We start from the raw sequence: 27,480 nt of genomic DNA on the forward strand, positions 1-27,480 counted from the left end.
CTGCGGAAACACTGACAATAGCCACAGCACACCTCACTACCATCCCCCTGCAACAAGCCCCACTCCCAGCGACTCTGAACACGATTCGAGTGATCCTTTCGTGATACCTTAAAGCTCCAGACCCAGAACCACCGCCCTATGATGACGACCCCAACTCCATTACCTCCAAACTTGACACACGTATATGGCACCGCGACAATTCGTTCAGGCTCATTGGAACTATGAGATGAACCCCAACTCACATCACGCAGCTTTGGCGAACCTTATCCATACAAGAAGATGGCAGCTGGGAGTAGATGATGACATTGAGTCTGACTCCCAACACGCAAATCCCTTTGCGACCCTGTTCGCAACAGATAACTGAGGTGTCCACATGATGTTTTAAAAAGGAACCGCTAGACAGAAACGGTGTCCTTTCTGATGGAACCTGCACGATATTCGTTTCACGTTTGTTTGTTTGTGTTTGTCAAATGTTCTTTGTTTGCATTTAAACAGCCTTCCACAGCCCCATGCCAACGTTGTCCGCAGAAACCTATGAGAACTTGCCAGAACCCAGTTCGTAACCGTTCTTCCGATTTGACGGTAGATGCACTACTGCAACCCTACGATGACTACATTCTTGACCGTTCTTGCCGGTTAATCAGGCAGTGGAGAAACGGCACTTACCCCCGCCCTGTCTGAGGACCCCCCCCTCTGGTCAGCCAAGCTCGGGTAGAGCACATCCCGTCCTACCCGGGGATTCCATCCAATTCTTACCCGGCGCCGCCCATACGCACCTCATTTTGGCTCTTTTGTTTCAAAAGTTCTTTTTAAATGAGTCACAGATGGTGACCAATTATAAAGGGTAATTGGCACTAAAGGACAGACAGACTAACACATGAGATCTTAAGCAAGATAATAACAGATATGCTTGTATTCACAGAATTCCGGAAGCTCCAGGACAAGAAGAGAAGAGAAGAGATGAAGACGATCTCCATCTTTGTTCTTTGGACACTATGCATTTGGTTGCGCGTGAACGCGAACCTCCTCACCCCCACTCCACAGGCCATCAATGATTCACTCCCCCATAGTACACAGAGCCCAGTAACAACCAACAGTACCCTGACATGGTGTGATAGGTTTATCACATGGTATTCCCTTTCGTATGTTGTCGAAGCACTTCTAGCACTGGCGATACTCTGCAGTATCGTGCAGACTATTCGCATGAAGAAATGGCGAAGGAGAGCCTACCGCTCTCACACCCCGATATACAGAATAAGATCCCCTATTTTCGGTTTCCACCAGGCCCCTGAACCCCTTAACATGGAATAAAGAACATTTGTTTGTTTGTGCGTCTTCATTTGTAAATAAAGAAATGTGTTCATTTGTGACTAAAGGATTGTAAAACTCTGGGTTTGACTGCCAAACCAGAGGAAAATTTGAATGCTGCTATTTGTACAGTTAGGAAGTTAGTATGTTTGAATGATTTAAGTGAGAGTAGTTTATTGAGGATAGTTAGAGGTTCCAGTTTTTTTTGCTTTGTAATTCATGATCTTAATGACATAGCGCCCCCATAGCGTTTTGATGATGTGTATGTAAAATTGTTAGTTAAAACTTTATTGTAGAGTTAGGGTCAGATTAGAGCATAAGCATGAGTGCCCGCTGGGTCAGGGAATGAAGACATTGCAGTAAAGTGATCCTTCACGCTTCGCGTTGAGGATCACAAGGAGGGAGTGTAGCCACCTGGGGTGGCCACGTCCCGATTCCAAAATGGATGCCCGCAAAGAGTGGAGGGAAAATTGGCCAGCTACAGGGAAAACAAGCAGGTGCAAGGTTTCCTGTGTATTAAGATTTGCAGAACCCAGACAGAACCGAAACCAATAGCCATCTACATACTAATGAGCGATCCCCAGAAACAATCAGAAACAGTGAATCAATCGGGACCAAACCAGACTCTCCGGCGCCAGTGGGAGCCAGGACAAAGGCAGGCCAACGGACACATAGGGCCCGCCCAACGATCAGGGAACAACTCCAGTATTGGAGAAAATCGATGAGAACGATTGAGACCTGGTCCAATTAATTGGGACCAAGTCCGGGGTCCGCCCAAAAGGGCGCAAAATCCCTGGGACCTATAAGATAGCGTCCCCAAGTTCAGTTTGCTCTCTTGGCAGCTCTCAAAGAACTCTTGACCGTGACTCTCAGTGAGGAGAGACCTGCCTAGCAGCTGCATCAACCAAGTAAGTCTCAAGTCAACGCACGCTACGAGATAGACGCTCCTAGCTACTATTCTGTACCAGTTTGAAGCCAGCAGATTCAGAACCAGACAAAGGCCATTGTTCCTCTGACCTGGTGGGCCATTCGAAGCTAAGTATAGGCCTTTAGTAGCAGTGATAGTTTAGTAAGTAGAGTTTATGCATGAGTAGTGATTGCCTGTGTGTATAAGAAGTGTATTTTGATTTGAAACTTACTAACTGGTGTATTGAGTTATTGATCAGCACTTGGCTTTGAACCTTGTGGTGGTATCAGAAAGATACCTGGCGACTCTAGAGCAAAGGTTATTAAAACAGAGCAATTAAGTAAAAGCATAACGAGCAACATGATTCATATTTCCAGTTGCAGTTTTGTGCCGTTTGACAGCAGGATAAAGATGTTTTGCAAGCAAATGCCCAAGATTGCACAGCACAATGTGATTCCTGTCAACCTGTTTCATACATCATTTGCTTTGCCAAGCTTTCATTTATCTTTACAGCTCCTTTATTTCACCTCTCATACACCAATAGTTTAACAGGAGACTCATTTCAGTTTAAACTTACAACAACTTGTATTTAAATAGCACCTGTTCCATTATGAAATATTCCGAGGCTCACAATACATCATAATGCAAAATTTTATACTGAGTCACACAAGAAAGTATAAGGGCAGATGATCAAACCCATTACCAAGATGTCGGTTTTAAGGAACATTCCAAAAAATGAAAGAGAGGTAGAAAGTCAAAGAGGTTGTGGAATGGAATCACACAACTTAAGACCTAGGGATGGCCACCAGTGATGGAGCAATTAAAATCAGGGATGCTCAAGGGGCCAGGGTAAGGGGAATGCAGGTATCATGGTTGTTGGGCTGGGGGAAATCACTGAGATAGGAAGTAGTGAGGCCATAGAGGGATTTGATAACAAGGAGTTGCTTAACCAGGAGCCAATGCAAATCAGTAAGCACAGGGGTGATGCACCAATGAGACTTGGACAAGCAAGGCACAGCAGCAGAGTTTTGGATGACCTCATGTAAATAGAGGATAGAACGTGGAGGATTGGCCAGGAATGCATTGGTATAGTCAGCTTTAAGGCAACAAAGGCATGGATGAGGGTTCCAGCAGTAGATGAATACAGGCAGGACTTAGGCAATTATATGGAGGTGGAGTAGATGGTCTAAATTATGGCATGGAGAGAAATGCACAAAACTACCAAAACATTTGCAGTCAAATTTATTGCAAGTTTTTTTAAAAATCCCTATCCTTTGTCATTCACCCTTCCCATTTTTCTCTCCCTCTTGCCATATCAATCCCATTCCTTTCATCCTTCTAATATAATTCGCATCGCATTCCCGCCCTATCTATGCCATGTCCATCCCTCATTCCATCTCTCCATACCATCCCAGTCTCACACCACATCCTACACATTCTAGGCTATTCCAGTCTCCCTCCCTAGTCACCCCCCACCTCCACACCATCTTCCTCCTTGACCTATGCCATTCACCCCCCCCCCCCCACCCACCCAGTCATGCTGTCTCCTTTCTCTATCCCTTCCATGCCAACCACATTCTTTCTCTCCCTACTGTCCCCTGCGTCCCATTCTGGTCCCAATCCGCACTATTCTTATTATCAAAGTGAATAACCTCACATTTCCCCACACAATACTCCGTCGTGTTGTCCATTCACTTAACCCATCCACATATCTTTGCAGCCCCTATTTAGATGGAGTTCCATGAGGCTGGCTTGTTTGTTTGATGGTGGTCGGGGGTTGGTGAGGAAGGAGTATTGTTCTCTAGTAGACAATTCACAGGTTCATTGGGGGGGGGTTAGAGATCTGATAGTGACCAGGGTTTTTCTTTGTCTCGCTTCATGGATGGGGTTGGTGGCCATCTTAGATGGGCCTTGGACCTAGGCATTTTGTGCAAGAACTGGATATTCCTTCACAGTGGAAATGGTTCATTCTGGGTTGATGGGGTTGAAAGGCCCCCAATTAGACTTCTCACTTGGAACGTAAAAGTGTTTAGGTGGACCGGTGAAAAGGTAGAGAGTTTTCTCGTACCTGCAGAATTTAAGGAGACCCAAATACAGATGAAGGACCAGACCAGGCTTCAGAGGGTTGGATGAGCAAGGTACTTAATTTAGGCTTCAATGGCAGGTCCCAAGGTGGCATTTTTAATTAACAAACGGGTCTGTTTTTTGGTCGACAAGATTGTGGCGAATCAGGCTGGTAGGTATGTGATGGTCACACGTCACTGGCAGGCAAGCTACTGGTAAATGTACGTGCCCCAAATTGGAATGATGTAGCATTGATGAGGAAGCTCTTAGTCTCAATACCAGACCGGGACACATACCAGCTGATTCTGGGGGCAGATATAAATTGTGCATCAGACCCAAGACTTGATCGTGCCAAACGAAAGTTGTTGCCTCTTCGGGGCTGACAAGGGCGCTGTTGGCATTGATGGCGGGGGGGACGAAGACAGCCCCTTGGAGGTTCAAGCACGTGGGGAGTAAAGAATACGCGTTCTTTTCCCCAATGCAGACATTTTTTGTGGTGGGAAGGTCCCTTCATCCCGGGGTGAGGAAAGCAGATTACTCAGCTATAGTTATTTCAGGCCGTGGAGGCAAACCTTTATAGTTCACTTTAAGGAACTGATTATCACCGGTTGTTATGGGGGGAGGGGGGTTGGGGGGTTGGGGGGTGGGGGGGTGAAGGGGGGTTGAAGGGGGTTGGTTGATGTTACTTTTTGCGTTTGTTTTTCGAAATAGTATTTGGTTTGTTTGTGCAGATGTATCTATTTTGTAATTTATAAAATGAAAATCTCTAACAAACACATTTTAAAAAAATCTTTGCAACCTCTTAATGTCATCCTCACAGCTTACATTCCCAGCTCACTTTGTATTATCAACAAATTAATATACATTACTCTCGATGTCTTCATATAGATCATTAATACAAGCTGTAAATAATTGAGGCCCCAGCACTAATCCATGTGGCATTCTACAAGGTAAAATGCCTTATTTATCCCTATTCCTGTTGTGAACCAAATATCCATCCATGCTAATATAGTACCCTAACTTCATGAAAGCTTATCTTACATATTAACCATTTGTGCCACATTTAACTGTGTGAATGAGAGCAAGGACCACAGGGAGAATGATCAGACTGACAATATCACCATAGTGCAAAAATAAATTCAAGTGGGAGTAATTAAAAGGAATGTAGTTGTCGTAGTGGACAGTATAGTTAGGGGGATATCTGGAGTTCTCTGCAACCAACAATGTGAGGCCTGAAGGCTGTCTTGCCTGCCTGGTGTTGTGATATAATGTGCGTGCACATTTAAGGGTACGTAACTTAAACTAAAGTTGTTCATTACACACCGAGACAGGATGTCAACAGGTGAGCCTTCACCTGAGCCATGCTGGGACAGGTTTCCTGGCAAATTGTATAACTAGGATTTTAGAGGAGTTTCAAACTAACTCATTGCGGATAGAGTTCATGTGAGGAGAGATTTGGAAACGTTAAAGAGAAAGTTCAAGGCAATAGTGCAGGGTAATAATACAGGTACTGATAATCAGCTTGTACAAATATAAGTGTGCATGGGCAAATAAGAGCAAAAACAGTAGTTGCCGCATTTGTAACAATACGCATGAATGGCCGCATAAATAGAAATAAATCATTACAGAGATGTGGGACTGGATTCTTTGCCACCCACCATCAGTTGCTGATGTGTTGGGAATTCAGCATAGTCCAAAAACGGGATCGACACTCGTTCTGATTCTCCGGTCCTCCGCTGGTGGTGGCATGGAGGTTCTTGCCCCACGCCAGTTAACGCCTATTAACAGGCTGGGCACCGGATTCGCCAAGCCTGCATGATATTCTGGTCCTGAATTCACGGGAGTGAATCCCACATGGATGCCAGCCTGGCACTGCCAAGGTGCCCATGTGGCACTGAGCTGGCACGGGTACTGCCAGGGTGGCACTGTCAAGGTGCAAACAGGCATTTTTTGTGCACATGGGATCGGGTTGTGGGTGCCCTGCGTGGGTGTTCGGGGTGGGACCCTCTCGTAGTGCTTTCAGGCTGGGGTGGGGGGAGGTCAGGGATTGATTTGGGGGCCTCGCTACAAAACAAGGCTATGTATGGCCTTGATCTCTTGTTCCCCGTTTAGGCCCCTTATACAATGCGAGTCGTGTTGAATAGCCATGTGTTTTGCAGCATTGTGAACGCTGGGAAACACGCAGCTGAACTTGCTTGCTATGGGACTTTGTTCCCATTTGGGTGAATCGCGCCCATTATGTAAATGGTGAGAAATTACAGAGCTCAGATTTAGCAGAATCCAGATGTCATAATGCACAAACCACAAAAGGCTATTGCAGAGGCTGTTTAGCACACTGGGCTAAATCACTGGCTTTGAAAGCAGACCAAGGCAGGCCAGCAGCACGGTTCAATTCCTGTAATAGCCTTCCCAAACAGGCGCGGAATGTGGCGACTAGGGGCTTTTCACAGTAACTTCATTGAAGCCTACTTGTGACAATAAGCGATTTCACTTTCATTTCATTTCACAGGTACACCAAGTAATTAGGAAAACTAATAGACTGATCATTTATTATGCAGGGAATTGATTACAGAAGTAGGGAGGCTTTACTTCAGTTTTACAAGGCACTGGTGAGACCACATCTGACATAATATTAACGCTATTGGCCTCCTTATTTAAGAAAATATGTAAAAACATTAGAAACTGTTCAGAGGTTTACTAGACTATGTTATGTTATGCTGTTTGATTAACATAAGTTGCTACTGACCATAGACGACGTTGAAAGACACTCCAGTCCTTGAAGTAAGTTGAAAGGATTTATTCAGTAACAACTAGATAAATGAGTTCGACACTCTGCTGATCTAACTCTAGTAACTCTGTGATAATGACAAACTGTACAACTGCGATCTAGGTCACATGTGATGACGCAGCCTGGTGCTAATCCTACAGTTCCTGCCAGGAGTGAGAGAGAGGGTCTAGTGTGTGTCTGGTTTTATAATGAGCTGTGTAGTGTTCTCTAGTGGTCGTGCCACAGCCGGTGTTCTGATTATCCCCTTAGTTTCATGTCAGTCTACATATCATTACAACCAGGAGTGGGTGGGTTGTCTTATGAGGAAAGGTTGGATAGACTAGGCTTGCATTCACTGGAGTTTAGAAGACTAGGAGGTGACTTGACTAAAACCTTTCAGATCATGAGATGTATTGACAGGGTGGATTTGGAGAGGAAGTTTTCTCCTGTGTGAGAATCTATAACCAGAGGGTCTCGTTTTAAAAATAACGGGTCACTCATTTAAGACAGATGAGAAAAATATTTTGCTCTCAATGGGCCATGAGTCTTTTGAACTCTCTTTCTCAGAAGGCAGTGAAATCAATGTTCTTGAATATTTTTAAGGCAGTTAGATAGACTCTTGATTAACAAGGATGTGTAAAGTTATCGGGGAAGGCATGAATGTGGGGTTGGTGGAGCAGTGGTTAGCACTGCTGTCTCACGGCGCCAAGGTCCCAGGTTCGATCCCGGCTCTGGGATACTGTTTATGTGGAGTTTGCACATTCTCCGTGTGTCTGAGTGGGTTTCACACCCACAACCTAAAGATCTGCAGGGTAGGTGGATTGGCCACGCTTAATTGCCCCTTATTTATAAAAAAATTAATTGGGTACTCTAAATTTATTTTTTAAAAAGAAATGTGGGTTGAGGTTACAATCAGATCAGCCATGATGTTCTGGGCCAGCCATGGCTCCCCATCCTATCCCCGCTTCCCGTTATCTGACAGAACCCATCTTTGGAAGCTGAACCTGTCTTGAGGGAATGCTGTGCATTGCCTTCCTGCCCCTATTTACTCTCCCATGCCCTTCTGATGTCCTGGCATCTGCCTTTCCTGCACAGAGGTTGCCCCTTATTACCAAAATCTGACAGTGTCGGCTTTTTCTTGGACATGTGGCCACCTTAGTGATTGACAGCCTCACCCTCCAGCTCTTCTGCCCCCACAATGTTGCGGGAAGGAGGAGTGATGACCTTATTCAATGTCTGAAGACTAAATACCCACTCTCTTTGTCATGTGCACCTGCACTGCACCAAGGGCACCTCCTCCCCAGGTCCTGAGTTCCCCCTTAGTCCCACTGACCCGCTTGTGGGGCTAGAGTGATGTTGCAGACCACCCATGGCTCCCCACTCTGCACCTTATCTGATCTGCAAACAGAGATCAAAATGGATGAAGACAAAATGATCTGAAAAGTTGTGACAAAGAATTAGGTAAATATTGCAGCACAAAGTAGAAAACACAGCTTGAGGGACTGGAAAATGACAGAACTTTTTATTATCTGTAGTGAAATGTAAAAGTTTCTGGGTCACTTTAGATAGGTGGAATTATCCCATTCCGGCCTCCCCAAACAGGCGCCAGAACGTGGCGACTCGGGGCTTTTCACAGTAACTTCATTTGAAGCCTACTTGTGACAATAAGTGATTTTCATTTCATTCATATTTTCTTAAATGTCTGCCACTACATCTCTACTGACCCACCCTTTAACCAACATCCCATTTCATTTTAACCATCTCTGTCTTCAAGCCCTCTTAATTGCCCTTGTTTAAGATCAAAGCTCCCATCAGATCCACTCCTTTCATGCTAAAACAACTTAGATTGAGAGAATTATCACACTGTGAAGCTTCTTGGAATGTTTTTCATATTAGAGGTAATGTATAAATTTAAGTTATTGTTGTCTGTATAAGCATGGCAGGTAAGACTGTAAGATTGTTCCAGGTTTGGTCATTCATTTGCTCAATAAAAAATTCCACTCCTGTGGCTGTTATCATGCCTCCTTTCCTTGCCTATTGAGTTAGGTGCTTTAGATCAAAATACTTTTTCCTCTTTCCCACCCAATCCAATGTTTTTAACCTTCATTTGCCCCATTAAGCACATTGCTTTTGAGTATTTTCTCAACCTCTGAACAAGGGTCCCTGCATGCCTGGCTTTCTTCACTGGCCACATTATTTTGTGTATTCAACAATCCCACAACCAAATTGTTATGCCCCCTATTCTCCAAGCTGGGTAAGTTATGCATCACATTTTTCCCGAGGGCAAAATAGCAGGACATGTGGTGTGATGGAAAAAGGGAGATGGGAATGGAAAGGGTAGAGGAGGATGGAGGGAGAAGGCAAGAGACAAGGGATCAGAATAGCAGGAATGACTGGTAGAGGCATAGAGAGAGAGAAAAAAAGAAATGAGGTAAGCAGAGGCAGAGGTGGGAGAGATGGAAGAATGAATGAAGTGTGTCATGTGAGAGTACCTTTAAGAAATGGGTGTTTATAAATGGATGTGTACATAAATATCCGTAGTGAGAGTACCTTTAAGAAATGGGTGTTTATTACTGCAGTGATGTCAGAGAGTGGGTGGAGCTGGCTGTCTGTCAGCTTTTTACTTTTGCTTTAGGCTTTTTGCTGCAGGGTGGGTTTGGTTTCATTTTAGTTTGGAGAAGCTGCAATCACAGCAGGATGTGTGTGAATCTCTGCAAGCTTATGAGTGTCCATTTGCTGATTTCAACGTGGTAACTGTTCTCAGTAGTGAAGTTGAGCCTGATGTCTTTCTGTAAAAAGGTGTTTTTAAGTCTTATGGATGTTAAAAAGAAAGTAAGAATTACTTAGTGTTGTTGTCTTTGGGGGTTGTATTTGAATTAATGGTTGCTAAGATGTTCACTGTATGTTGTAAAAAGGTTAACTTGAGTTCATAGAATAAACATTGTTTAGCTTTAAAAAATACTTTCCCATTTCTGCTGTACCACACCTGTAGAGTGGGCCGTGTGCTCCCCATACCACAATCTATTAAAAGTTGTGGGTCAGGTGAACTCCATGATACACTTTGGGGTTCTTTAAACCCTCTCCCATAACAAATCGGGGGTTCGAGGGGATAAAAGTCTATCTATTGGATTGGATTGGTGAACTTAAAGACAGGGAGGGATGAGCATATTGTGGTTGCTTTTCAGGTGAGGTATTCCAGTTTAAGTGGGGAGTGTGTTGTGGACAATGGCTCTTTCAGAGGCTTTGAAGTATTTGGGGATGGAGACGGTCACGCGAGGTACCTTACGGACAGAGACAAAAAGCAGACTGTTAGATGTGGCAAAACATTGCAGTTAACATTACCTGACAAAATGTGAAAAGATGAAGTAATTATGGCAGTGGCTAATCATTTAAAGTTGCCTGAGATACAATTTGACTCATTGGAAATTTCAAAAATTCAGTGACAAATTAAACAAATGGAACATGAGAAAGGATTAAAGCAGCTTGAATACAAAAGAGAGGAAAAAGAAAGAGAGAGAGTGGAAAAAGAAAGAGAAAGAGATAGAGAGGAAAAAGAAAAGGAGAGAGAAGAAAGGAGAAAATAAAGAATAGCCCTAGCAGAACAAAAAGAAAGAGAAAGGGAGATACAGATCAGGGAAAAAGATAAAGGCAGAGAGTTTGAATTTCAGAAAATGGCTATGAAACTTAAGAGTCAGTTAAAATTGGCAGACATAAAGGGAAACGTACAGTTGGAGGATAGTGGTGAGGATAGTGATAAAGAGCGTCATAGTCGAAGGCTTGGTGGGAATCTATTTAAATACTTCCAAGCATTGCCAAGGTTTGACGAGAAGGAGGTGGAAGCCTTTTTCATTTCATTTGAAAAGGTAGCTAAACAAATGAAATGGCCACAGGACATGTGGGTATTACTGATTCAAACAAAGCCGGTAGGTAGGGCTGGTGAAGTGTTTGCATCACTACCGGAGGAGTATCTGGGACGTATGAGGAGGTGAAAAAATCCACCTTAGGTGCATATGAAATAGTGCCTGAAGCTTACAGGCAGAAGTTTAGAAATTTAAGGAAAGAATTTGGTGAAACATACACGGAGTTTGAAAGGCTCAAACAGAGAAATTTTGATCGGCGGATAAGGGCTTTGAAAATAGACCAAACGTATGAAGCTCTCAGAGAAATTATACTTTTGGAGGAGTTTAAAAATTCAATTCCTGATGTAGCGAGAACTCATGTGGAAGAGCAGAGGGTTAAAAAAGATTTTTTAGGAGCAGAAATGGCAGATAGATAGAGAAATACAGCACAGAACAGGCCCTTCGGCCCACGATGTTGCGCCGAACCTTTGTCCTAGGTTAATCATAGAATTTTGGACAATTTGTCATGGCCAATCCACCCAACCTGCACATCTTTGGACTGTGGGAGGAAACCGGAGTACCCGGAGGAAACCCACGCAGTCACGGGGAGGATGTGCAGACTCCACACAGACAGTTACCCAAGTCGAAATCGAACTTGGGACCCTGGAGCTGTGAAGCAATTGTGCTATCCACAATGCTACCGTGCTGCCCTTAAGAAGTTAACCTACACTCCCTTATTCTACCCTAATCCAAGTACCTATCCAATAGCCGCTTGAAGGTCCATAAATTTTCTGTAAATCCTGGCCCATAACAAGAGAGTGGGGGAGATGGGAAGGTGGAGGGTGGGAGAGAAAGGAGAGGTAGCAGTATGGGAGTAGAGAAAGAGTCAGTGGAGTGGGAGAAAGGAAGTTGTAAGGAGTGGGTTGGAGAGTTCAGAGAGTGGAAGGAGGTGCTGTGGCACAAGACCCTACTATGAGCATATCCTTGCATTCAGCAGACTTTTACTGCAAAATATGGTGCAATGGTTGGAATTGGCCATCCATTGAAATAAAAAAATGGATATTGGGGATAGCGCAACCATAATTTCCTGACATGCCACCTACTACATGCAAGGTACAAGACCTCAGGAAATTTTACCCATTATATGTGAAAAACAAAAACAGTTTCTCAATTAAACAGATTGGGAGTCATTTCTCAAGCACATGCTAGTAGTGGGTGGGTATTTTCCCATTACAAGTACATATCAGAAAATTATGATGCTCTACTCAGAAATGTTCCATTCTCTGAAATCAATGAATAGAAAATTATGGGCATAAAATGAAGTTCTTGACCTCAGCATGTTTGTGAAATTACCATCTCTATTGTCTTGTCTGCATGTAGCGACTGCAACCAGGAGGTCTGCTGTCATGGCATGTCATACTTGTCTGTTTTGCACCTTCTGCACACATCCACTGTAGCTCGTCTGTGACCACTTTTTCCTTCATCATTCAATTACATCTAGCCTGACCCTTCTTGCTGCTCTCCACTTTCCCATTTGAAGAGATTGCTGTAGCTTTTCAGCTCTGGTCAAATGGCTGAAATATTGACATTTTCTTTTTTGCTTTTGTGATTTTAAGCACTTTTTCAATTGTCTTATAATAATTATCTTTATTGTCACAAGTAGGCTTACATTAACACTGCAATGAAGTTACTGTGAAAAGCCCCGAGTCGCCACATTCCGGCGCCTGTTCGGGTACACAGAGGGAGAATTCAGAATGTCCAATTCACCTAATGGTCTGTATAGGGTTTTTTTTTGCATAATCTTCGCATCCACATTTCAAAGGCTTCTTTTAATTCGCATAGCTCTATTTATTTTCCAGGTTTCTGAGGCATACAGGAAAGTAAATAGAACGCAGCATTTGTTTTCTTGTTTTAAGCTGAGTTTTCTTGTTGTTCACACATACTTCGCAGCCATTAAATTATTTCTACTATCTCTATCCTTCTGACTTTTGCATTGCATTTGCTATCTTCTGTCCGAAGTAGACAAATAAATCTATTCTATCAGCCGAAATATAATTTTAATATAGTGGTTGTCAAGATTTTTTAATTTTGACTGACTAGAATTTGTGCAATTGAAACTGAGACAGAACAAGCTGCTTAAATATGGAAGGCCACGTTTCAAAGTGAAAGAGAGAAACAAAAAAATAAACTTCATGGGAGTGTGAAGAGAGAAACATTTCCTATGATCCAGACACCCATCAAAACTCATAACTGTCTAAGAAAGAGACATTAAAAAGACAAAGTATTGGATATTGAAACAATAGCTGCCACAGACAGCCACACATAAAGCCTCTTTGAAATACATAATGGGTCAGGTATTTCAGGTATGGCTGCCCAGCCACTCGAGCGAGATTGCAAGTGACACAAGCAGCGTGAAGAAAGTCTATCAATTTCCACTCATCCATTACTTGTACCATCTCAATTTTGTCAGCATCATCTTCCTTAGTAAACACGGACACAAAGTATTCATTAAGTATCCCAATCTTGACCCGTATACGTTCATAAGTTCATAAGGTATAGGAGCAGCATTAGGCCATTTGGCTCATCATGTTTGCTCCACCTTTCTATCATGGCTATATCACCTACAATGCTATTGCTAAGTTTATGATTGTTTTTGTCCCTAATAGACTCAGCACCACCATTTTTTAATAAAATATTTTATTGAGGCATTTATAATTTTAACAATTCTCAACATCAAATGTCAACAAAAACATAAACACAACAGTATAACTAACAACCCCCCTCCCACCCCGAGCACAGACCCCACCCAACATTGCTTACACAAACAGTGCCACCTTCCCCAGCCACCCCACCGTTGGTTCTCCTGTCCTTACTCATTTCTCCCATGCCTCCCTTTTCTCCCCCCCTCACCCCCCAACCCTGCTGACAGCTTAATTTGTTTCAAAGAAGTCGATGAACAGCTGCCACCTCCGAGCAAACTCCTGCAACGAACCCCTCAAGGTGAATTTAATTTTCTCAAGTCTCAGAAACCCCACCATGTCGCTAATCCATACCCCCGACTTCGGATTTTCCGAGTCCCTCCACCAAGTAAGATCCATCTCCAGGGAGACAAAGGCCAAGACATCGGCCTCCCTCACCCCCTGGGCTCCCGTGTCTTCCGACATACTAAATATCGCCACCTCTGGACTCGGCACCACCCTCATTTTTAAGACCTCTGATATGATGTCAGCAAACCCCTGCCAGAAACCTCTCAGCCTCGGACACGCCCAAAACATATGGACATGGCTTGCAGGGTCTCCCGCACAGTGCCCACACCTATCCTCCACCTTCTCAAAGAACCTGCTCATCTGGGCCACAGTCATGTGTGCCCTTTGGACCACCTTAAACTGTATCACGCTGAGCCTGTTGCACGACGAGGATTCATTAACTCTCCTCAGGGCTTCCTCCTCCAGCTCCTCCAGACTCGGGAAACTCTCATCAATAAAGAGATCTCAACCCCACCTTTTGCTAACTGCTTACTATTTACATGCGATGCGAGATGATGATTTTTGGGTTGGGTTACTTTTTCCGTTAGTGCCCATTCTATTAATATTCTCTCTTTGACAGATATATTTCCCTCTTCTATTCTGCTCTCAACTTAATGCATATGGCTTGGTTCTTGCTTGAAAATGTTATCCAACGTGCTTCATGCGAATTTCAACATATTCTTCATTTCCCGCGTCAACCATGGAGTCTTGACTGATTCTCCTGAATTTTCATCTTGTTGGAATGTACCTATCTGAAACATCTCTTCATCCACTGCTTTGTTACAGTTTTTCACATCAAATCTTGATTCCATTTTAACCTTCCTTTGATTCTCTCTCATTCCATTCAAATTAGCCCTCTTCTAATTTAGAAGAACTACTTCTTTGTTCTTCTCCATTACTAATCTAAAACTTATGATACAATGATCATTCTTGCCCAAGTGAACTCCCACTTGGTGCACTTGGCCCACTTCATTCCCCAGTATCAATTGAAAAGCAAAATAATCGAGGGAAAATGCCTTTTGCCCTGTTGGACCACATTTTGACATATGCTCATGTGTTTTACAATCATTAAAGACAGATGCAAACACAGTTCACCACACAATAATGCAGTGAAACCTTCACTTGGCCAGAGTCTGCAAGCTAAATGTGGATGCTCTATGTTATTAATTTATATCGTATACATTTGTTGTCTTGTGTAGTAATATCAGGATATTTAAAGATGGGGTTACCAACAGATACGGCACTAAAGGTGGAAAATAAAGTTCTGGGTTATATATTTGTGTCACTGGATGCAAAAGCAGTAAAACTATTTGTATGTAGCATTTTTTGGTCCAGAGTTAGTATTATTATGTGAAATTCTTTTTATCCCTTTATTAGAAGGATCACAGAATGGAAAGCATGCAATGAAGATTGGTTAAAATTATATCAGGGCTTAACTGTTATAGTTACGAAGAAAGGTTTGAGGGTTAATCAGGAGTCTAACAGAAGTTTGCACATTTATGAAATCACCTTGAGATGGTAAATAGTGAAAAATTGCTTCTATTGATCAGTACTAAGGAAGCACGTACTGAGGATTATCACTATGAGTAAAATGAAAGAGTTTGAAGAAATATTTTCACAAGGTTATTAGAATATCTAATGAGGCAGAAACTTGGTTTTAAAATAAAACTGGATAGGCATACAAAAGAAGAATATATTTCCATGGTGCAATTGCATGGCTCAACTACAAGTGCAGAAAATTACTTGGGTATTACAAATGGTCTATCACTTGCAAATAAAATCCTGTTTCCTGTTGTGAAGAGGTTTCTGGAGTATACAGAATGAAAACCTAGTTGTAACTTACATTAAAAGCTTTAAGGCGCTCAGATTCTGCTCCATCTGAGTCAATTATCTTCTCAACATCATCATGGTCATCCTGGTCATCATCATCTTCAATAGCTCTACTCACAGTCAGATCTTCAGGGCCACCTCCTACACTTTCATTTCGAAGAGACTCATAGCTGGAATAGCTGTGTGCAGGTGACTGAATTGGAGAAAAGAAACAGACATGAAACATAATTAGCCTATTGTATTAAACTTTATTAATAAAAACAAAGCTTCAAATAATTTAGTTAGCCTAGATAAAATGAGTGTCCTGTCGATTTCTGAATATCCGAATCAAGATGCAACTCATCTTTAAACCCACTAAATAAATCAGCTTTAACTTCAAAAATGTAAAAAAAAAAAGAAATAAAGTAACTTTTAATTTATTTCATACAAAAAGTTGCACTTTACACTAACATTAGAACAGCAGGGGTATCACAGAATCACAGAAATGTTACAGAGCAGAAGGAGGCCATCATATCTGCACTGGCTATCCGAATAAGCAATTCACTTAGCACCATTCTCCCGCCTTCTGCCCATAACCCGGCACATTCTTCCCTTTTAGATCACAGTCTAATTTTCTTTTGAATGCAACCACTCACTGAGAGAAATGTTTTTTTCACATATTACTTTTTCTTCCTTTGTCAATTTCTTTAAATCTGCGCCTTCACACTCTTAATCCTTTTACAGGCAGGTATAGTTTCTCCCTGTGTCCAGACGCCTCATGATCTTAAATACCTCTGTCAAATCTCTTCTCAGCTTCCTTTTCTCGAGGGGGTACAGTCCCAACTCATAAATGAAGATACTCATACCTAGAATCATTCTCGTGAATATTTTCTGCACGCTCTCCACAATGCCTTCATATCTTTCCTAAAGTGCGGCACCCAGAACTAGATGCAACACTCCAGCTGAGGGAAAACTAGTATCTATAACTTCTTTGCACTTGTACTCTATGCTGCTATTTATAAAGCCGAGTGTACTACATGCTTTGTTAACCACTCTTTCAACCTGTACTGCCACCTGAAATGACCTATGCACATATGCACCCAGGTCCTTCTGCTTCTGCATCCCTTTTAAAGTTGCATCCTTTATTTTATATTATCTATCCATATTCTTTCTACCAAAATGTATCACTTCATATTTCTCTGCATTGAACATCCATCTGTCAACTTTCTGCCCATTCCACCAACATGTCTACGTCCTTTTGAAGTTTTATACTATCCTCCTTACAATTCAAATGTTTTGTATCATTCGCATATTTTAAATTGTGCCTGTGCACCAAGGTCCTGATATCAGTATAGTAGATATAATAGTAGAAATCAGTACAAACAAGGATCCGAACACTGACCCCTGGGGAGCTCCATCTCAAAACCATCTCCAGTTGAAAACCATTAATTAACCACGACTCTCCATTTTGTGCCTCACAGCCAATTTTGTATCCATGTTGTTAATTCCATGAGCTATAACTTTCAACACAGGTCTGTTGTGTGGCACTGTATTGAATGCCTTTTGGAAATCAATGTACACCACATCAACATCACTATTATCAACAATCTCAGTTACTCTTCAAAAAACTCAAACAAGTTAGATTTTCCCTCAAAACGCCTATGCTGTCTTTCCTTAATTAACTTGCATTTGTCCATGTGACTATATATTTTGTCACAAAGTATTGTTTCCAGAAGTTTCCCCATCACCAAATTTAAACCGAATGGCCATGACGTTTCTGGCCTCATCTTTGCATACTTTATTGAATAAGGGGGTACGGTTAGCAATTCTCCAGTCCTCTGGAAGCACCCACGTCAAAAGACTGAAAAAGTATGGCCAGTGTCTCTGCAATTTCCACTCATCCTGCCCTGGTACCTATCAACTTTAAGTACAGATAGATTATCCAGTACCTCCTCATCTATTTTGAACTCTTGTTGTCTGAATTACCTCCTCCCCATGGCCTGGGTGTCATCTTTCTTCTTGGTAAAGGCAGAGTATTAATTTAGTACATTAGCTATTCCTTCTGCCTCAAGGCAGAAGTCCCCCTTTTGATCCCTAATTGACCCTACTCCTTGTTTTACTATTTATATGCCTAAAGACGACTTTGGGATTCCCTTTAATATCAGCTGCAAATCTCTTTTTATATTCTTTCCTTACTTCTCTTATTTGTTTTTTCACCTTGCCTCTGAACCTTCTACATTCAACCTGATTCACAGTTAGATTTTCTACCTGACATCTTCTATTCGAACATATCTTCTTTATTCAAATTTGTTGTCAACTAGGGAACTCTGGATTTGTTTGCCCTAACTTTGCCTTTTGAGGGAATTTACCGTGACTGTGCCTGAACTCTCTCATTACAGCCCATTGTTCCACTACTGTTCTTATTGAAAACCTTTGACTCCAATTTATTTCGCCCAGCCGTGTTATTGCCATTTTTATATTCATTTATTCATGAGATGTTGGCAGCACTGGCTAGGCCATCGTTAATTACCCATTCCTAATTGCCCTCGAGAAGGTACTGGTGAGCCATCTTCTTAAACAACTGTAGTCCATGTGGTGTAGGTACACCCTCAGTGCTGTTAGGGAGGGAGTTCCATGATTTTGATCCAGTGACAGTGAAGGAACAGTGATACTGTTTCAAGTCAGGATCGTGTGTGGCTTGGAGGTGAACTTGTAGTTGGTGGTGCTCCCATGCATCTGTTGCCCATGTCCTTCTAAGTGGGAGAGGTTGCAGGTTTAGAAGACGCTGTTGAAATAGCATTGGCACGTTTTTGCTTTGCACCTTGTAGATACAGCTGCCATTGGGCATTGGTCTTGGAGGGAGTAAATGTTTCAGATGGTAGATGGGGTGTCAAGTGTGCTGCTTTGTCCTGGATAGTGACAAGCTTATTGAGTGCTGTTGTTATGCTCATCCAGGCAAGTGGTATTTCATCACATTGCTGACTTGTACCTTGTAGATGGTGAACAGGTTTTGGGGAGTAAGGAGATGAGTTAGTTGGCCCAGAATTCTTAGCCTCTGATCCGCTTTTGTAACCACAGTATTTATATGGCTGGTCAATTTCAGTTTCTGCTGAATGGTAAACCCTAGGATGTTAATCATGGAGGGTAATGTCATTGAATGTCAAGGGGAGGTGGTTAGATATTCTCTTGTGGAGATGGCTTACGCCTAGCACTTGTGTGGTGTGAATATCACTTGCCAACACAAGCCTGGATATTGTCCAGGTCTTGGTTGCATTTGGAGATGGACTGTTTCAGTATCTGAGGAGTTACGAATGGTGCTGAATATTGTGTAGTCATCAGAAAACAACCCCACTTGACTTCCGGTGGCGGCTATGAGGGAGTAAGTTGCACATTTGGTGGCTCTCGTTCCGGTCTGACTTTAAGACCTTTTTCCCCGACTTTTTGGAACTTTTGAGCGCTCGAGTGAAAAGCAATAGCACACTAGCCCTGAATCCATACAGAGTCGTATGGACTTAAGGAGCAGATGGAGCGAAAACAGGTGAAGAAGGGGCTGAACAAAGGTGGCGTGGAAGTTCAGGTGGGAGGAAAGATGGCCGATGAATGGACCGCGGAAAGGACGGTCCAGGAAGCGCTGGACAATATGCTGCAGGTCATGAAGGAGAGCTTCGCAGCACTGAAGCGGGACAATTTGGAACTGCTCCAGAAAGCGGTGGAGCGACTTGACCAGAGGCTGGATGCTCAGGACAAGAAGGTCCAGGCACTGGAGAAGACAGTGGAGGAGCAGGCAGATTTCCAAACGGTAGCGGATGTGGAAATGAGTAAGCTGAAGGAGCAGCAAGCAAGGCTGATGGAAAAGCTGGAGGACCTGGAAAATAGGTCTCGCCAGCAGAACCTGAGAATCATTGGGCTCCCGGAGGGGGCTGAGGGAGCGGATGCCAAGGCATATGTGGCAGACATGCTGCAGAAGCTGGTGGGGATGATTTCTTCCCACGTCCGTTGGAGCTGGACAGGGCACACAGAGTGCAGGCGAGGCAGCCACGAGGGGGTGGGGGCGGGGGAGGGGGAGGCCAGGCGATGGTGGTCAGGTTCCATAGGTTCGTGGACAAGGAGCAGGTTTCACAGTGGGCCAAGAGTACGAGGAGCTGCTCATGGAACAACAGTGTCCTGCGCATCTACCAGGATCTGAGCCAGGAGGTGGCCAGAAGGAGGGCAGCCTACAGACAAATTAAAGAGATTTTGTTTAATAAGAAGGTCAAGTTTGGGCTGCTTTTCCCGGCGTGGCTTTGGGTCACATATCGGGAACAGCAAAATTATTTTGACGACCCGGAGGAAGCGATGGACTTCGCTAAGGACTGGTGCCGAACTGAGGACTCATGGACTCAAGTTAGAGTGGTTTAAGGGATGTCTGCAGTTGTTCACAGACTGCCCTTCATGTCAGCGATGTCGTTCGGCATGCTCTTGTATTTAAAGTTAGGGGTGTTCTTATGTTTGTATTTGCCTGTTTGAAAGTTTGAAAGTTTAAAAGTTAAAGCCAAAGGGATAGTTAAAGTTCAAGTTGTTGGGTGCTGGGGGGCTGGTAGGGTTATCTTTGGGTTTTTTTTTCTCTCTTGTCTGGGAATGTTGCTTTGTTCTGTGGGAGACAATAGGTGTGAGACATGGTGGTGCCAGAGTTGAGAGCCACCAGGCTAGCTGCTTGAGCTAGTCAATGGGAGCGAGGTGGTGGGTGTGTATATAGCCAGTATATGGCAGGGGTTAGGTTACAAGGGTTTGTTGCTGGGGACAGGGGGGGGGGGGGGGGGGGGGGGGTGATCTGCTGACGAGGGAGGGAACTGAACCAGGTACCAGGGGAGGGGTCGGGGGTGGGAGCTGCCAAGAGGCGGACCAGGGGAGGCACGGCACATGGGCAGGGGGTGGGCCCAAGAAGGGGGATGGCTGACGTGGGGGGGGGGGGCAGCGTGCCCTCCAACCAGGCTGATCACCTGGAATGTCAGAGGATTAAGCGGGCCGGTTAAGAGGACACGTGTGTTTGCAACTTACAGGCTCTAAAGGCAGACGTAATGTTGCTGCACGAGACGCATTTGAAAGTGGCGGACCAGATTAGATTACGGAAGGGCTGGGTTAGCCAGGCCTTCCATTCGGGGCTGGATGCTAAGACCAGAGGGGGGCGCGGTGTACGAGTATGGGGAGAAAGCCAGCAGAATGCTTGCTCAGCAACTTAGGAAGAGGGAGGCGGCCAGGGCGACAGGGACGGTAGTAGACGGGACAGGGAACCGGGTGGGAGACTCGGCAGGGCTGAACAGGGTATTCAGGAACTTTTACAGTAAGCTGTATACCTTGGAACCCCCCACGGGGCCGGAGGGGATGAGGCGCTTCTCAGATGGGCTGACCTTCCCAAAGGAGGGCAGGGGGATGGTAGAGGGGCTGGGGGCCCCGATTAGGGCTGAAGAAGTAATGGGGGGCCTGAAGGCCATGCAGTCTGGTAAAACCCCGGGCTGGATGGTTATCCAGTGGAGTTTTACAAAAAGTTTGCGGGTATACTGGGGCCGGTGCTGGTTAGGGTGTTTAATGAGGCAAGAGACAATGGGGTGTTACCCCCGATGATGTCGCAAGCCACCATCTCGTTGATATTAAAACGGGACAAGGATCCGGAGGTTTGTGGGTCCTATAGGCCAATCTCCCCGATTAATGTAGACGCTAAACTGTTGGCCAAGATCCTGGCGTCCAGAATCGAAGACTGTGTACTGGACGTGATTGTGGAGGACCAAACGGGGTTTGTTAAGGGCAGAAAGCTAGTAGCCAATCTAAGAAGGCTACTCAATGTGATAATGATGCCCCCAGAAGGCGGAGAGGTGGAGGTAGTGGTGGCAATGGATGCCGAAAAGGCGTTTGACTGGGTGGAGTGGGACTATTTATGGGAGGTGCTGGGACGGTTTGGGTTTGGAGAGGGCTTTGTGGACTGGGTTAAACTGCTATATCAGGCCCCGAAGGCTAGTGTAAGGATGAATAGGACGACGTTGGAGTATTTTAGACTACACCGCGGGACAAGACAGTGATGCCCCCTCTCTCCACTGCTGTTTGCGTTGGCCATAGAACCGCTGGCAATTGCTCTGAGAGCAGAAAGGGGATGGAAGGGAATGGTCAGGGGGGGATAGAACATAAGGTCTCGCTCTACACGGACGACCTACTTTTGTATGCGTCAGATCCAGTGGCAGGGATGGATGGGATTATGGAAATCCTAGGGGAGTTCGGCCGGTTTTCGGGCTACAAGTTGAACATGGCAAAAAGTGGAGATGTTTGTGGTGCAGGTGAGGGGGCTACCATTTAGGCTGGTTGGGGAAAGTTTTAAGTATCTAGGGATACAAGTGGCACGCGACTGGGGTAAGATGCAAAAGTTGAACTTGTCTAGGATGGTGGAGCAAATGAGGAGCGAGTTTCGGAGGTGGTATGCACTCCCGCTGTCACTAGCGGGGAGAGTACATACAGTGAAGATGACGATCCTCCCGAGATTCCTGTTTATTTTTCAGTGTCTCCCTATTTTCATTCCGCGGTCCTTCTTTAATAGAGTCAATAAAATTATCCTGGGATTTGTTTGGGCGGGGAAGTCCCCGCGGGTAAAGAGGAGGATGCTGGAACGGAACCGTAGCGAGGGGGGACTGGCGTTGCCGAACCTCAGCAACTACTACTGGGCGGCTAACATAGCCATGATAAGGAAATGGATGGTGGATACGGGGTCGGTTTGGGAGCGGGTGGAGGCTGCTTCGTGTAGGGGCACCAGCTTGGCAGCCCTGGTCACGGCTCCCCTGCCGTTTCCCCCGGCCAGGTACTCCACCAGCCCTGTAGTGGTGGCAGCTTTGCGGATTTGGGGCCAATGGAGGAAGCATGCGGGGTAAGTGGGAGCATCGGTCTGGTCCCCAATATGTGACAACCACCGATTTGTCCTGGGGAAGATGGATGGCGGTTTCAAGTGTGGCGGAGGTGGGAAAGATGGGCGACTTGTTCCTGGAAGGGAGCTTCGCGAACATGAGGGCGCTGGAGGAGAAGTTCGGGCTGGCAAGGGGGAATGATTTTCGGTACTTGCAGGTGCGGGACTTTGTACGTAGACAGGTCCCGTCCTTTCCACGCCTTCCACCAAGGGGGATCCAGGACAGGGTAATTTCCAGGAGTGAGGTAGGAGAGGAGAAAGTCTCGGATATTTATAGGGAGCGGAGGACACAGGGACCGAGGAACTGAAACTTAAGTGGGGGGAGGAGCTTGGTGGGGAGCTGGAGGGAGGCGTGTGGGCAGACGCTCTGAGGAGGGTAAATGGAACCGCAACATGTGCCAGGCTCGGTCTGATTCAGTTCAAGGTGGTTCACCGGGCCCACATGACGGTGGCCCGGATGAGCAAATTATTTGGGCTGGAGGACAAGTGTGCTAGATGTGGGGGAGGACCAGCGAACCATGTCCACATGTTCTGGGCGTGTCTGAAACTCAGGGGATATTGGCAGGGATTTGCGGATGTCATATCCCGAGTACTGAAAACAAGGGTGGCGATGGGTCCAGAGGTGGCCATCTTTGGAGTATCGGAAGACCCGGGAGTACAAGAGGGGATAGAGGCCGACGTTGTGGCCTTTGCTTCTCCGATAGCCCGGCGACGAATACTGTGGGCCTGGAGGGACTCAAAGCCCCCAAAGACCGAAGTATGGCTGTCGGACATGCAAGCTTTCTCGGCTTGGAAAAAAAATCAAGTTCGCCTTATGGGGGATCATTATCAGGGTTCGCCCGGAGGTGGCAAACATTCATCGACTTCTTCGCAGGGAACTAATCGTCAGCTGGGGGGGGGGGGGGGGGGGGGGGGGGGGGGTAGAATAGTGTAGGGGGGGGGGGGGAAGAATAGGCAGGTCTATCTGCATGAGTGGTACGGATATTTGCACTATGTTTGTTTTTTGTAATTGCACACTAATGCATATTGTTACTGTTTACAATGCCAAAAATACCTCAATAAAATTGTTTGTTAAAAAAAAAGAAAACATCCCCACTTCTGAACTTATGATGAAAGGAAGATTATTGATGAAGCAACTGAAGATGGTTGGGCATCAGAATGTGGCGACTGGGGACTTTTTGCAGTAACTTCATTGAAGCCTACTTGTGACAATAAGCGATTTTCATTTCATTTCATCAAACACTACCTTAAGGGACCTCTGCAGTGATGTCCTAGGACTGAAATGTCTGACCTCCAACAACCAGAACCATCTTCCTTTATGCTGGGTATGACTAACACCGGTGGAGAATTTCTTCCCTGCTTTCCATTGACTTCAGTTTTGTTAGGATTCTTTGACGTCATACTTGGGTCTGTAAAATCCGAACTTCAGGGAAGTGTATCGGCGGGGGGTCCAAAAGATGCACCAGGGACCCACATTAGAGGTTCCCACATAAGGGCCAGAATTCTCCGACCCCCCTGCAGGGTTGGGGAAATTGCCCAGGGCCGGCGTAAATCCCGCCCCCGCCGTGGCCGGAATTCTCCGTCACCCGGGAATCGGCGGGGGCAGGAATCACACCGCGCCGGTCGGCGGGCCCCCCGGGCGATTCTCTGGCCCACGATGGCTGGAATCTCACCGCTGACAGGCCAATCACACCGACATAATTTAAACCACCTCCGTGCCGGTGGGTTTGGCGGCGCGAGCAGGCTCCGGGGTCCTGAAGGGGGCGCGGGGCGATCGGAGCCCGGGGGTGCCCCCACGGTGGCCTGGCCCGCGATTGGGGCCCACTGATTGGTGGGCGGGCCAGTGCCGTGGGGGCACTCTTTCTTCCACGGCCTCCACCATGGCGGAGGCGGAAGAGACCCCCTCCACCGCGCATGCGCCAGTGGTGACGCCAGCGGCCGCTGACGCACCGGCGCATGCGTGGACCGACGAAGGCCTTCCGGCCAGCCCCGACACCGGGTGGCGTAGCGCCAAAGGCGCCATCGGAGAATTCCGTACCTTTGGTGAAGCCCGATGCCGGAGTGGTTGGCGCCATTCCGCTACGCCGGGACCCCCCGCCCCGCCGGGCAGGGGAGAACTTCGCCCAAGGACTGCATGGCAATTGCTTGGGAAGGTCAAATTGCTGATGGGAATTGCCCCGCACTGGAAACCATTTGAAAATGCAATTTAAATCACAAACTTCGGATGATTCCGACTGTCTTACAGCAACAGTTATCCATTAAAAAAAATCAAAAGATTTAAAACCAGTTTCAGCTTCTAGGTAACTATTGTACTGATCCCATCAACACCATCCCCCACCAATCCCTCCACTACTTCTCCCAATCCATCCTCCCATGGACACAACCCCCAAACTCCAAGGGACAAACTAAAGCCTCCCCCGACCGACTACAGGACCTCCCACTATCCCCCCCCCCTAAACTAACCCCAAACCCTCATTTCAGCCCTCGAACAGCACTGCAGGAGTTTCTCAGGAAAAATCCAAGGATCAACTATTTTCAGATGCTCCACCATTGACCATCCCCATATCAGTAGTGGGGTTGTTTGTTCATTATCGTGGGGTTGTTTGTTCATTATCGTGCAATGTTCAGATCTGTTTTGGAATTCTCCAGGTAATTAAAAATGTTGCAGGCAGCAAGATCTAGGCTTTTCTGATTTACACATGTGCCATGCAATGGCCATCTCCAACACAAGAGTATGACCACCTCTCAGCATTACCAAATAGCCCACCATCAATATCTTAGGGAAGTGGTCAGAAAGCAGAAACTCAAATGGATCTGCCATAAAAACCGTGCTGATTAGAGCAGGTCAGAGGCTGGGTATATTACAGAGTATCTCACCTCCTGAATCATCAAAGCCTCTCCACTACCTACAAGGCAGAAATCAGGAATATGGTGGAATACTTTTCCCCTTGCCCCAATACGTGCAGTTTCAAAATTTGATTGAGTTGTTCAAATTCATGTTGGGTATCGAAATGAAATGGATGAAAGAAATGAAAATGAAAAGAAAATCGCTTATTGTCTCGTGTAGGCTTCAATGAAGTTACTGTGAAAAGGTCCTAGTTGCCACATTCAGGCACCTGTTTGGGGAGGTTGGTACGGGAATTGAACCGTGCTGCTGGCCTACCTTGGTCTGCTTTAAAAGCCAGCGATTTAGCCCAGTGTGCTAAACCAGCCCCTGTTTCACCACCAGTCAGCTCTTCCCCTCAAAAGGAGAAAGCAACCGACGGTCATCTATGACTATGGTGACTTAGCTCCATCACACTATGGACTACTTGCAGTGCGGAAAGTAGTTCAATGATTTCACAAATCAGCAAAGGCAAACAAGCTTTTAATTAACAGAAATATTTTGCGAAAAATTTGAGAAGTACAATGACCTCTCATTACACAAAGGTTTTTAAAATCTTGCAATCCTTGTTCACATATTGAAATCTCACAGCCTAGGTCCTTAATTTCCACCAAATATTAATTTATCTTAAAGTTAATAAACCCTGACAAACTGTGGTCCATAGCTTCCAAACTCTTGATGCAGGAGTGTGGTAGTTGTACCCAAGAGGATCTGGAGGGGTTCCCCGAAGTCCCTTTGCATGGGAATTGCACAGGAAGTATTTCCAATGGGCACTTACCCGACACTCCGATTTAAATTGGAGATTTTGAATGGTTTCAACTGTCTTAATAGAATTAAAAGGTAAAGTCATTATAGTCCCAGATTAACATGGGTGCTTTCCCTTTGAGGGGGGAGAGCTGTCTGGTGGTTATTTAACATGAGTTAAATCCATGTTGCTGACCTTGCCTTGCATCACAAACCAGCTGTCTAGCCAAGCAATCTAAACTAGCCCCCTGCTATCCTTCGTAGAAGAATTAGAAGTATAACCACTTCCAACTCCTGGATAACTATTCTATTAATTTCCCCCCACCCCACTACCCCTCAACCTCTTAACTACCCCCCCTTCTGACGACTACCCTCCCAACTGTGATTGCCACTCCTCAAAACCAAATGAACACAATTGCAGTCTACCTGCAAGGAGGTACAAGATGGCAACATGCTTTTGTAAAGCTGTAATAAATCATTGATTTCATAGAATTTACAGTGCAGATGGAGGCCATTCGGCCCATCAAGTCTGCACTGGCTCGTGGAAAGAGCACCCTACCCAAGCCCACAACTCCACTCTATCCCCATAACCCAGTAACCCCACCCAACACGAAGGGCAATTTTGGACACTAAGGGCAATTTAACATGGCCAATCCACCTAACTTGCACATCTTTGGACTGTGGAAGGAAACCGGAGCACCCAGAGGAAACCCACACATGGGAGAACGTGCATACTCCGCACAGTGACCCAAGCTGGGAATTGAACCTGGGACCCTGGAGCTGTGAAGCAATGGTGCTGACCCCTGTGCTACCGTGCTGCCCAAGGACTGTGTGGTGCTTGCTTTTCTGGTAGGCCAATAGGGACAGGCAATGTGCGAATGTTGAAACAGAATCTAATGGCTGGCAGTGAAGAACAAGCATTTTACGTATAAAATGCAGAGGTTGGGCAGGGACACCAGTGGTGGGATTCTCTGGTCCTCCAGCTACGTTTTCCAGTGCAGTGCACTCCTGCCGGCAGCGTGATTCTCCGTTCCAGCAGTCGGCTAATGGGGTTTCTCCACTGTAGCCACCTCACGCCGTCAGACAAGAGGATCCCGCCAACGGGAATTCCGCTGCACGATTTAAAAATATTGGCCGGTGAAATTGTCCCAAACGAGGTTCTCAATTTGAAAGGAGCACTAGTCGTCATGTTCTTGATGGACCTGGTCTA

At 45.4% G+C, this 27,480-nt stretch overlaps 1 protein-coding gene across 4 annotated transcripts in view; it reads right to left on the bottom strand.

The window, feature by feature from the left end:
* The window catches only part of LOC119972491 (nucleolar protein 4-like), a 526,260-nt gene that overhangs the window by 89,085 nt on the left and 409,695 nt on the right, over positions 1-27,480 (bottom strand). For all 4 annotated transcript variants that reach the window (XM_038809264.1, XM_038809265.1, XM_038809266.1 and 1 more), the window contains one exon: positions 15,755-15,934. In XM_038809264.1, the coding sequence (XP_038665192.1) occupies positions 15,755-15,934 (180 nt within the window). The remainder of the gene's footprint in view (positions 1-15,754; positions 15,935-27,480) is intronic.

Source organism: Scyliorhinus canicula, chromosome 10 (assembly GCF_902713615.1).
Source record: "Scyliorhinus canicula chromosome 10, sScyCan1.1, whole genome shotgun sequence".
Lineage (NCBI taxonomy): Eukaryota > Metazoa > Chordata > Chondrichthyes > Carcharhiniformes > Scyliorhinidae > Scyliorhinus > Scyliorhinus canicula.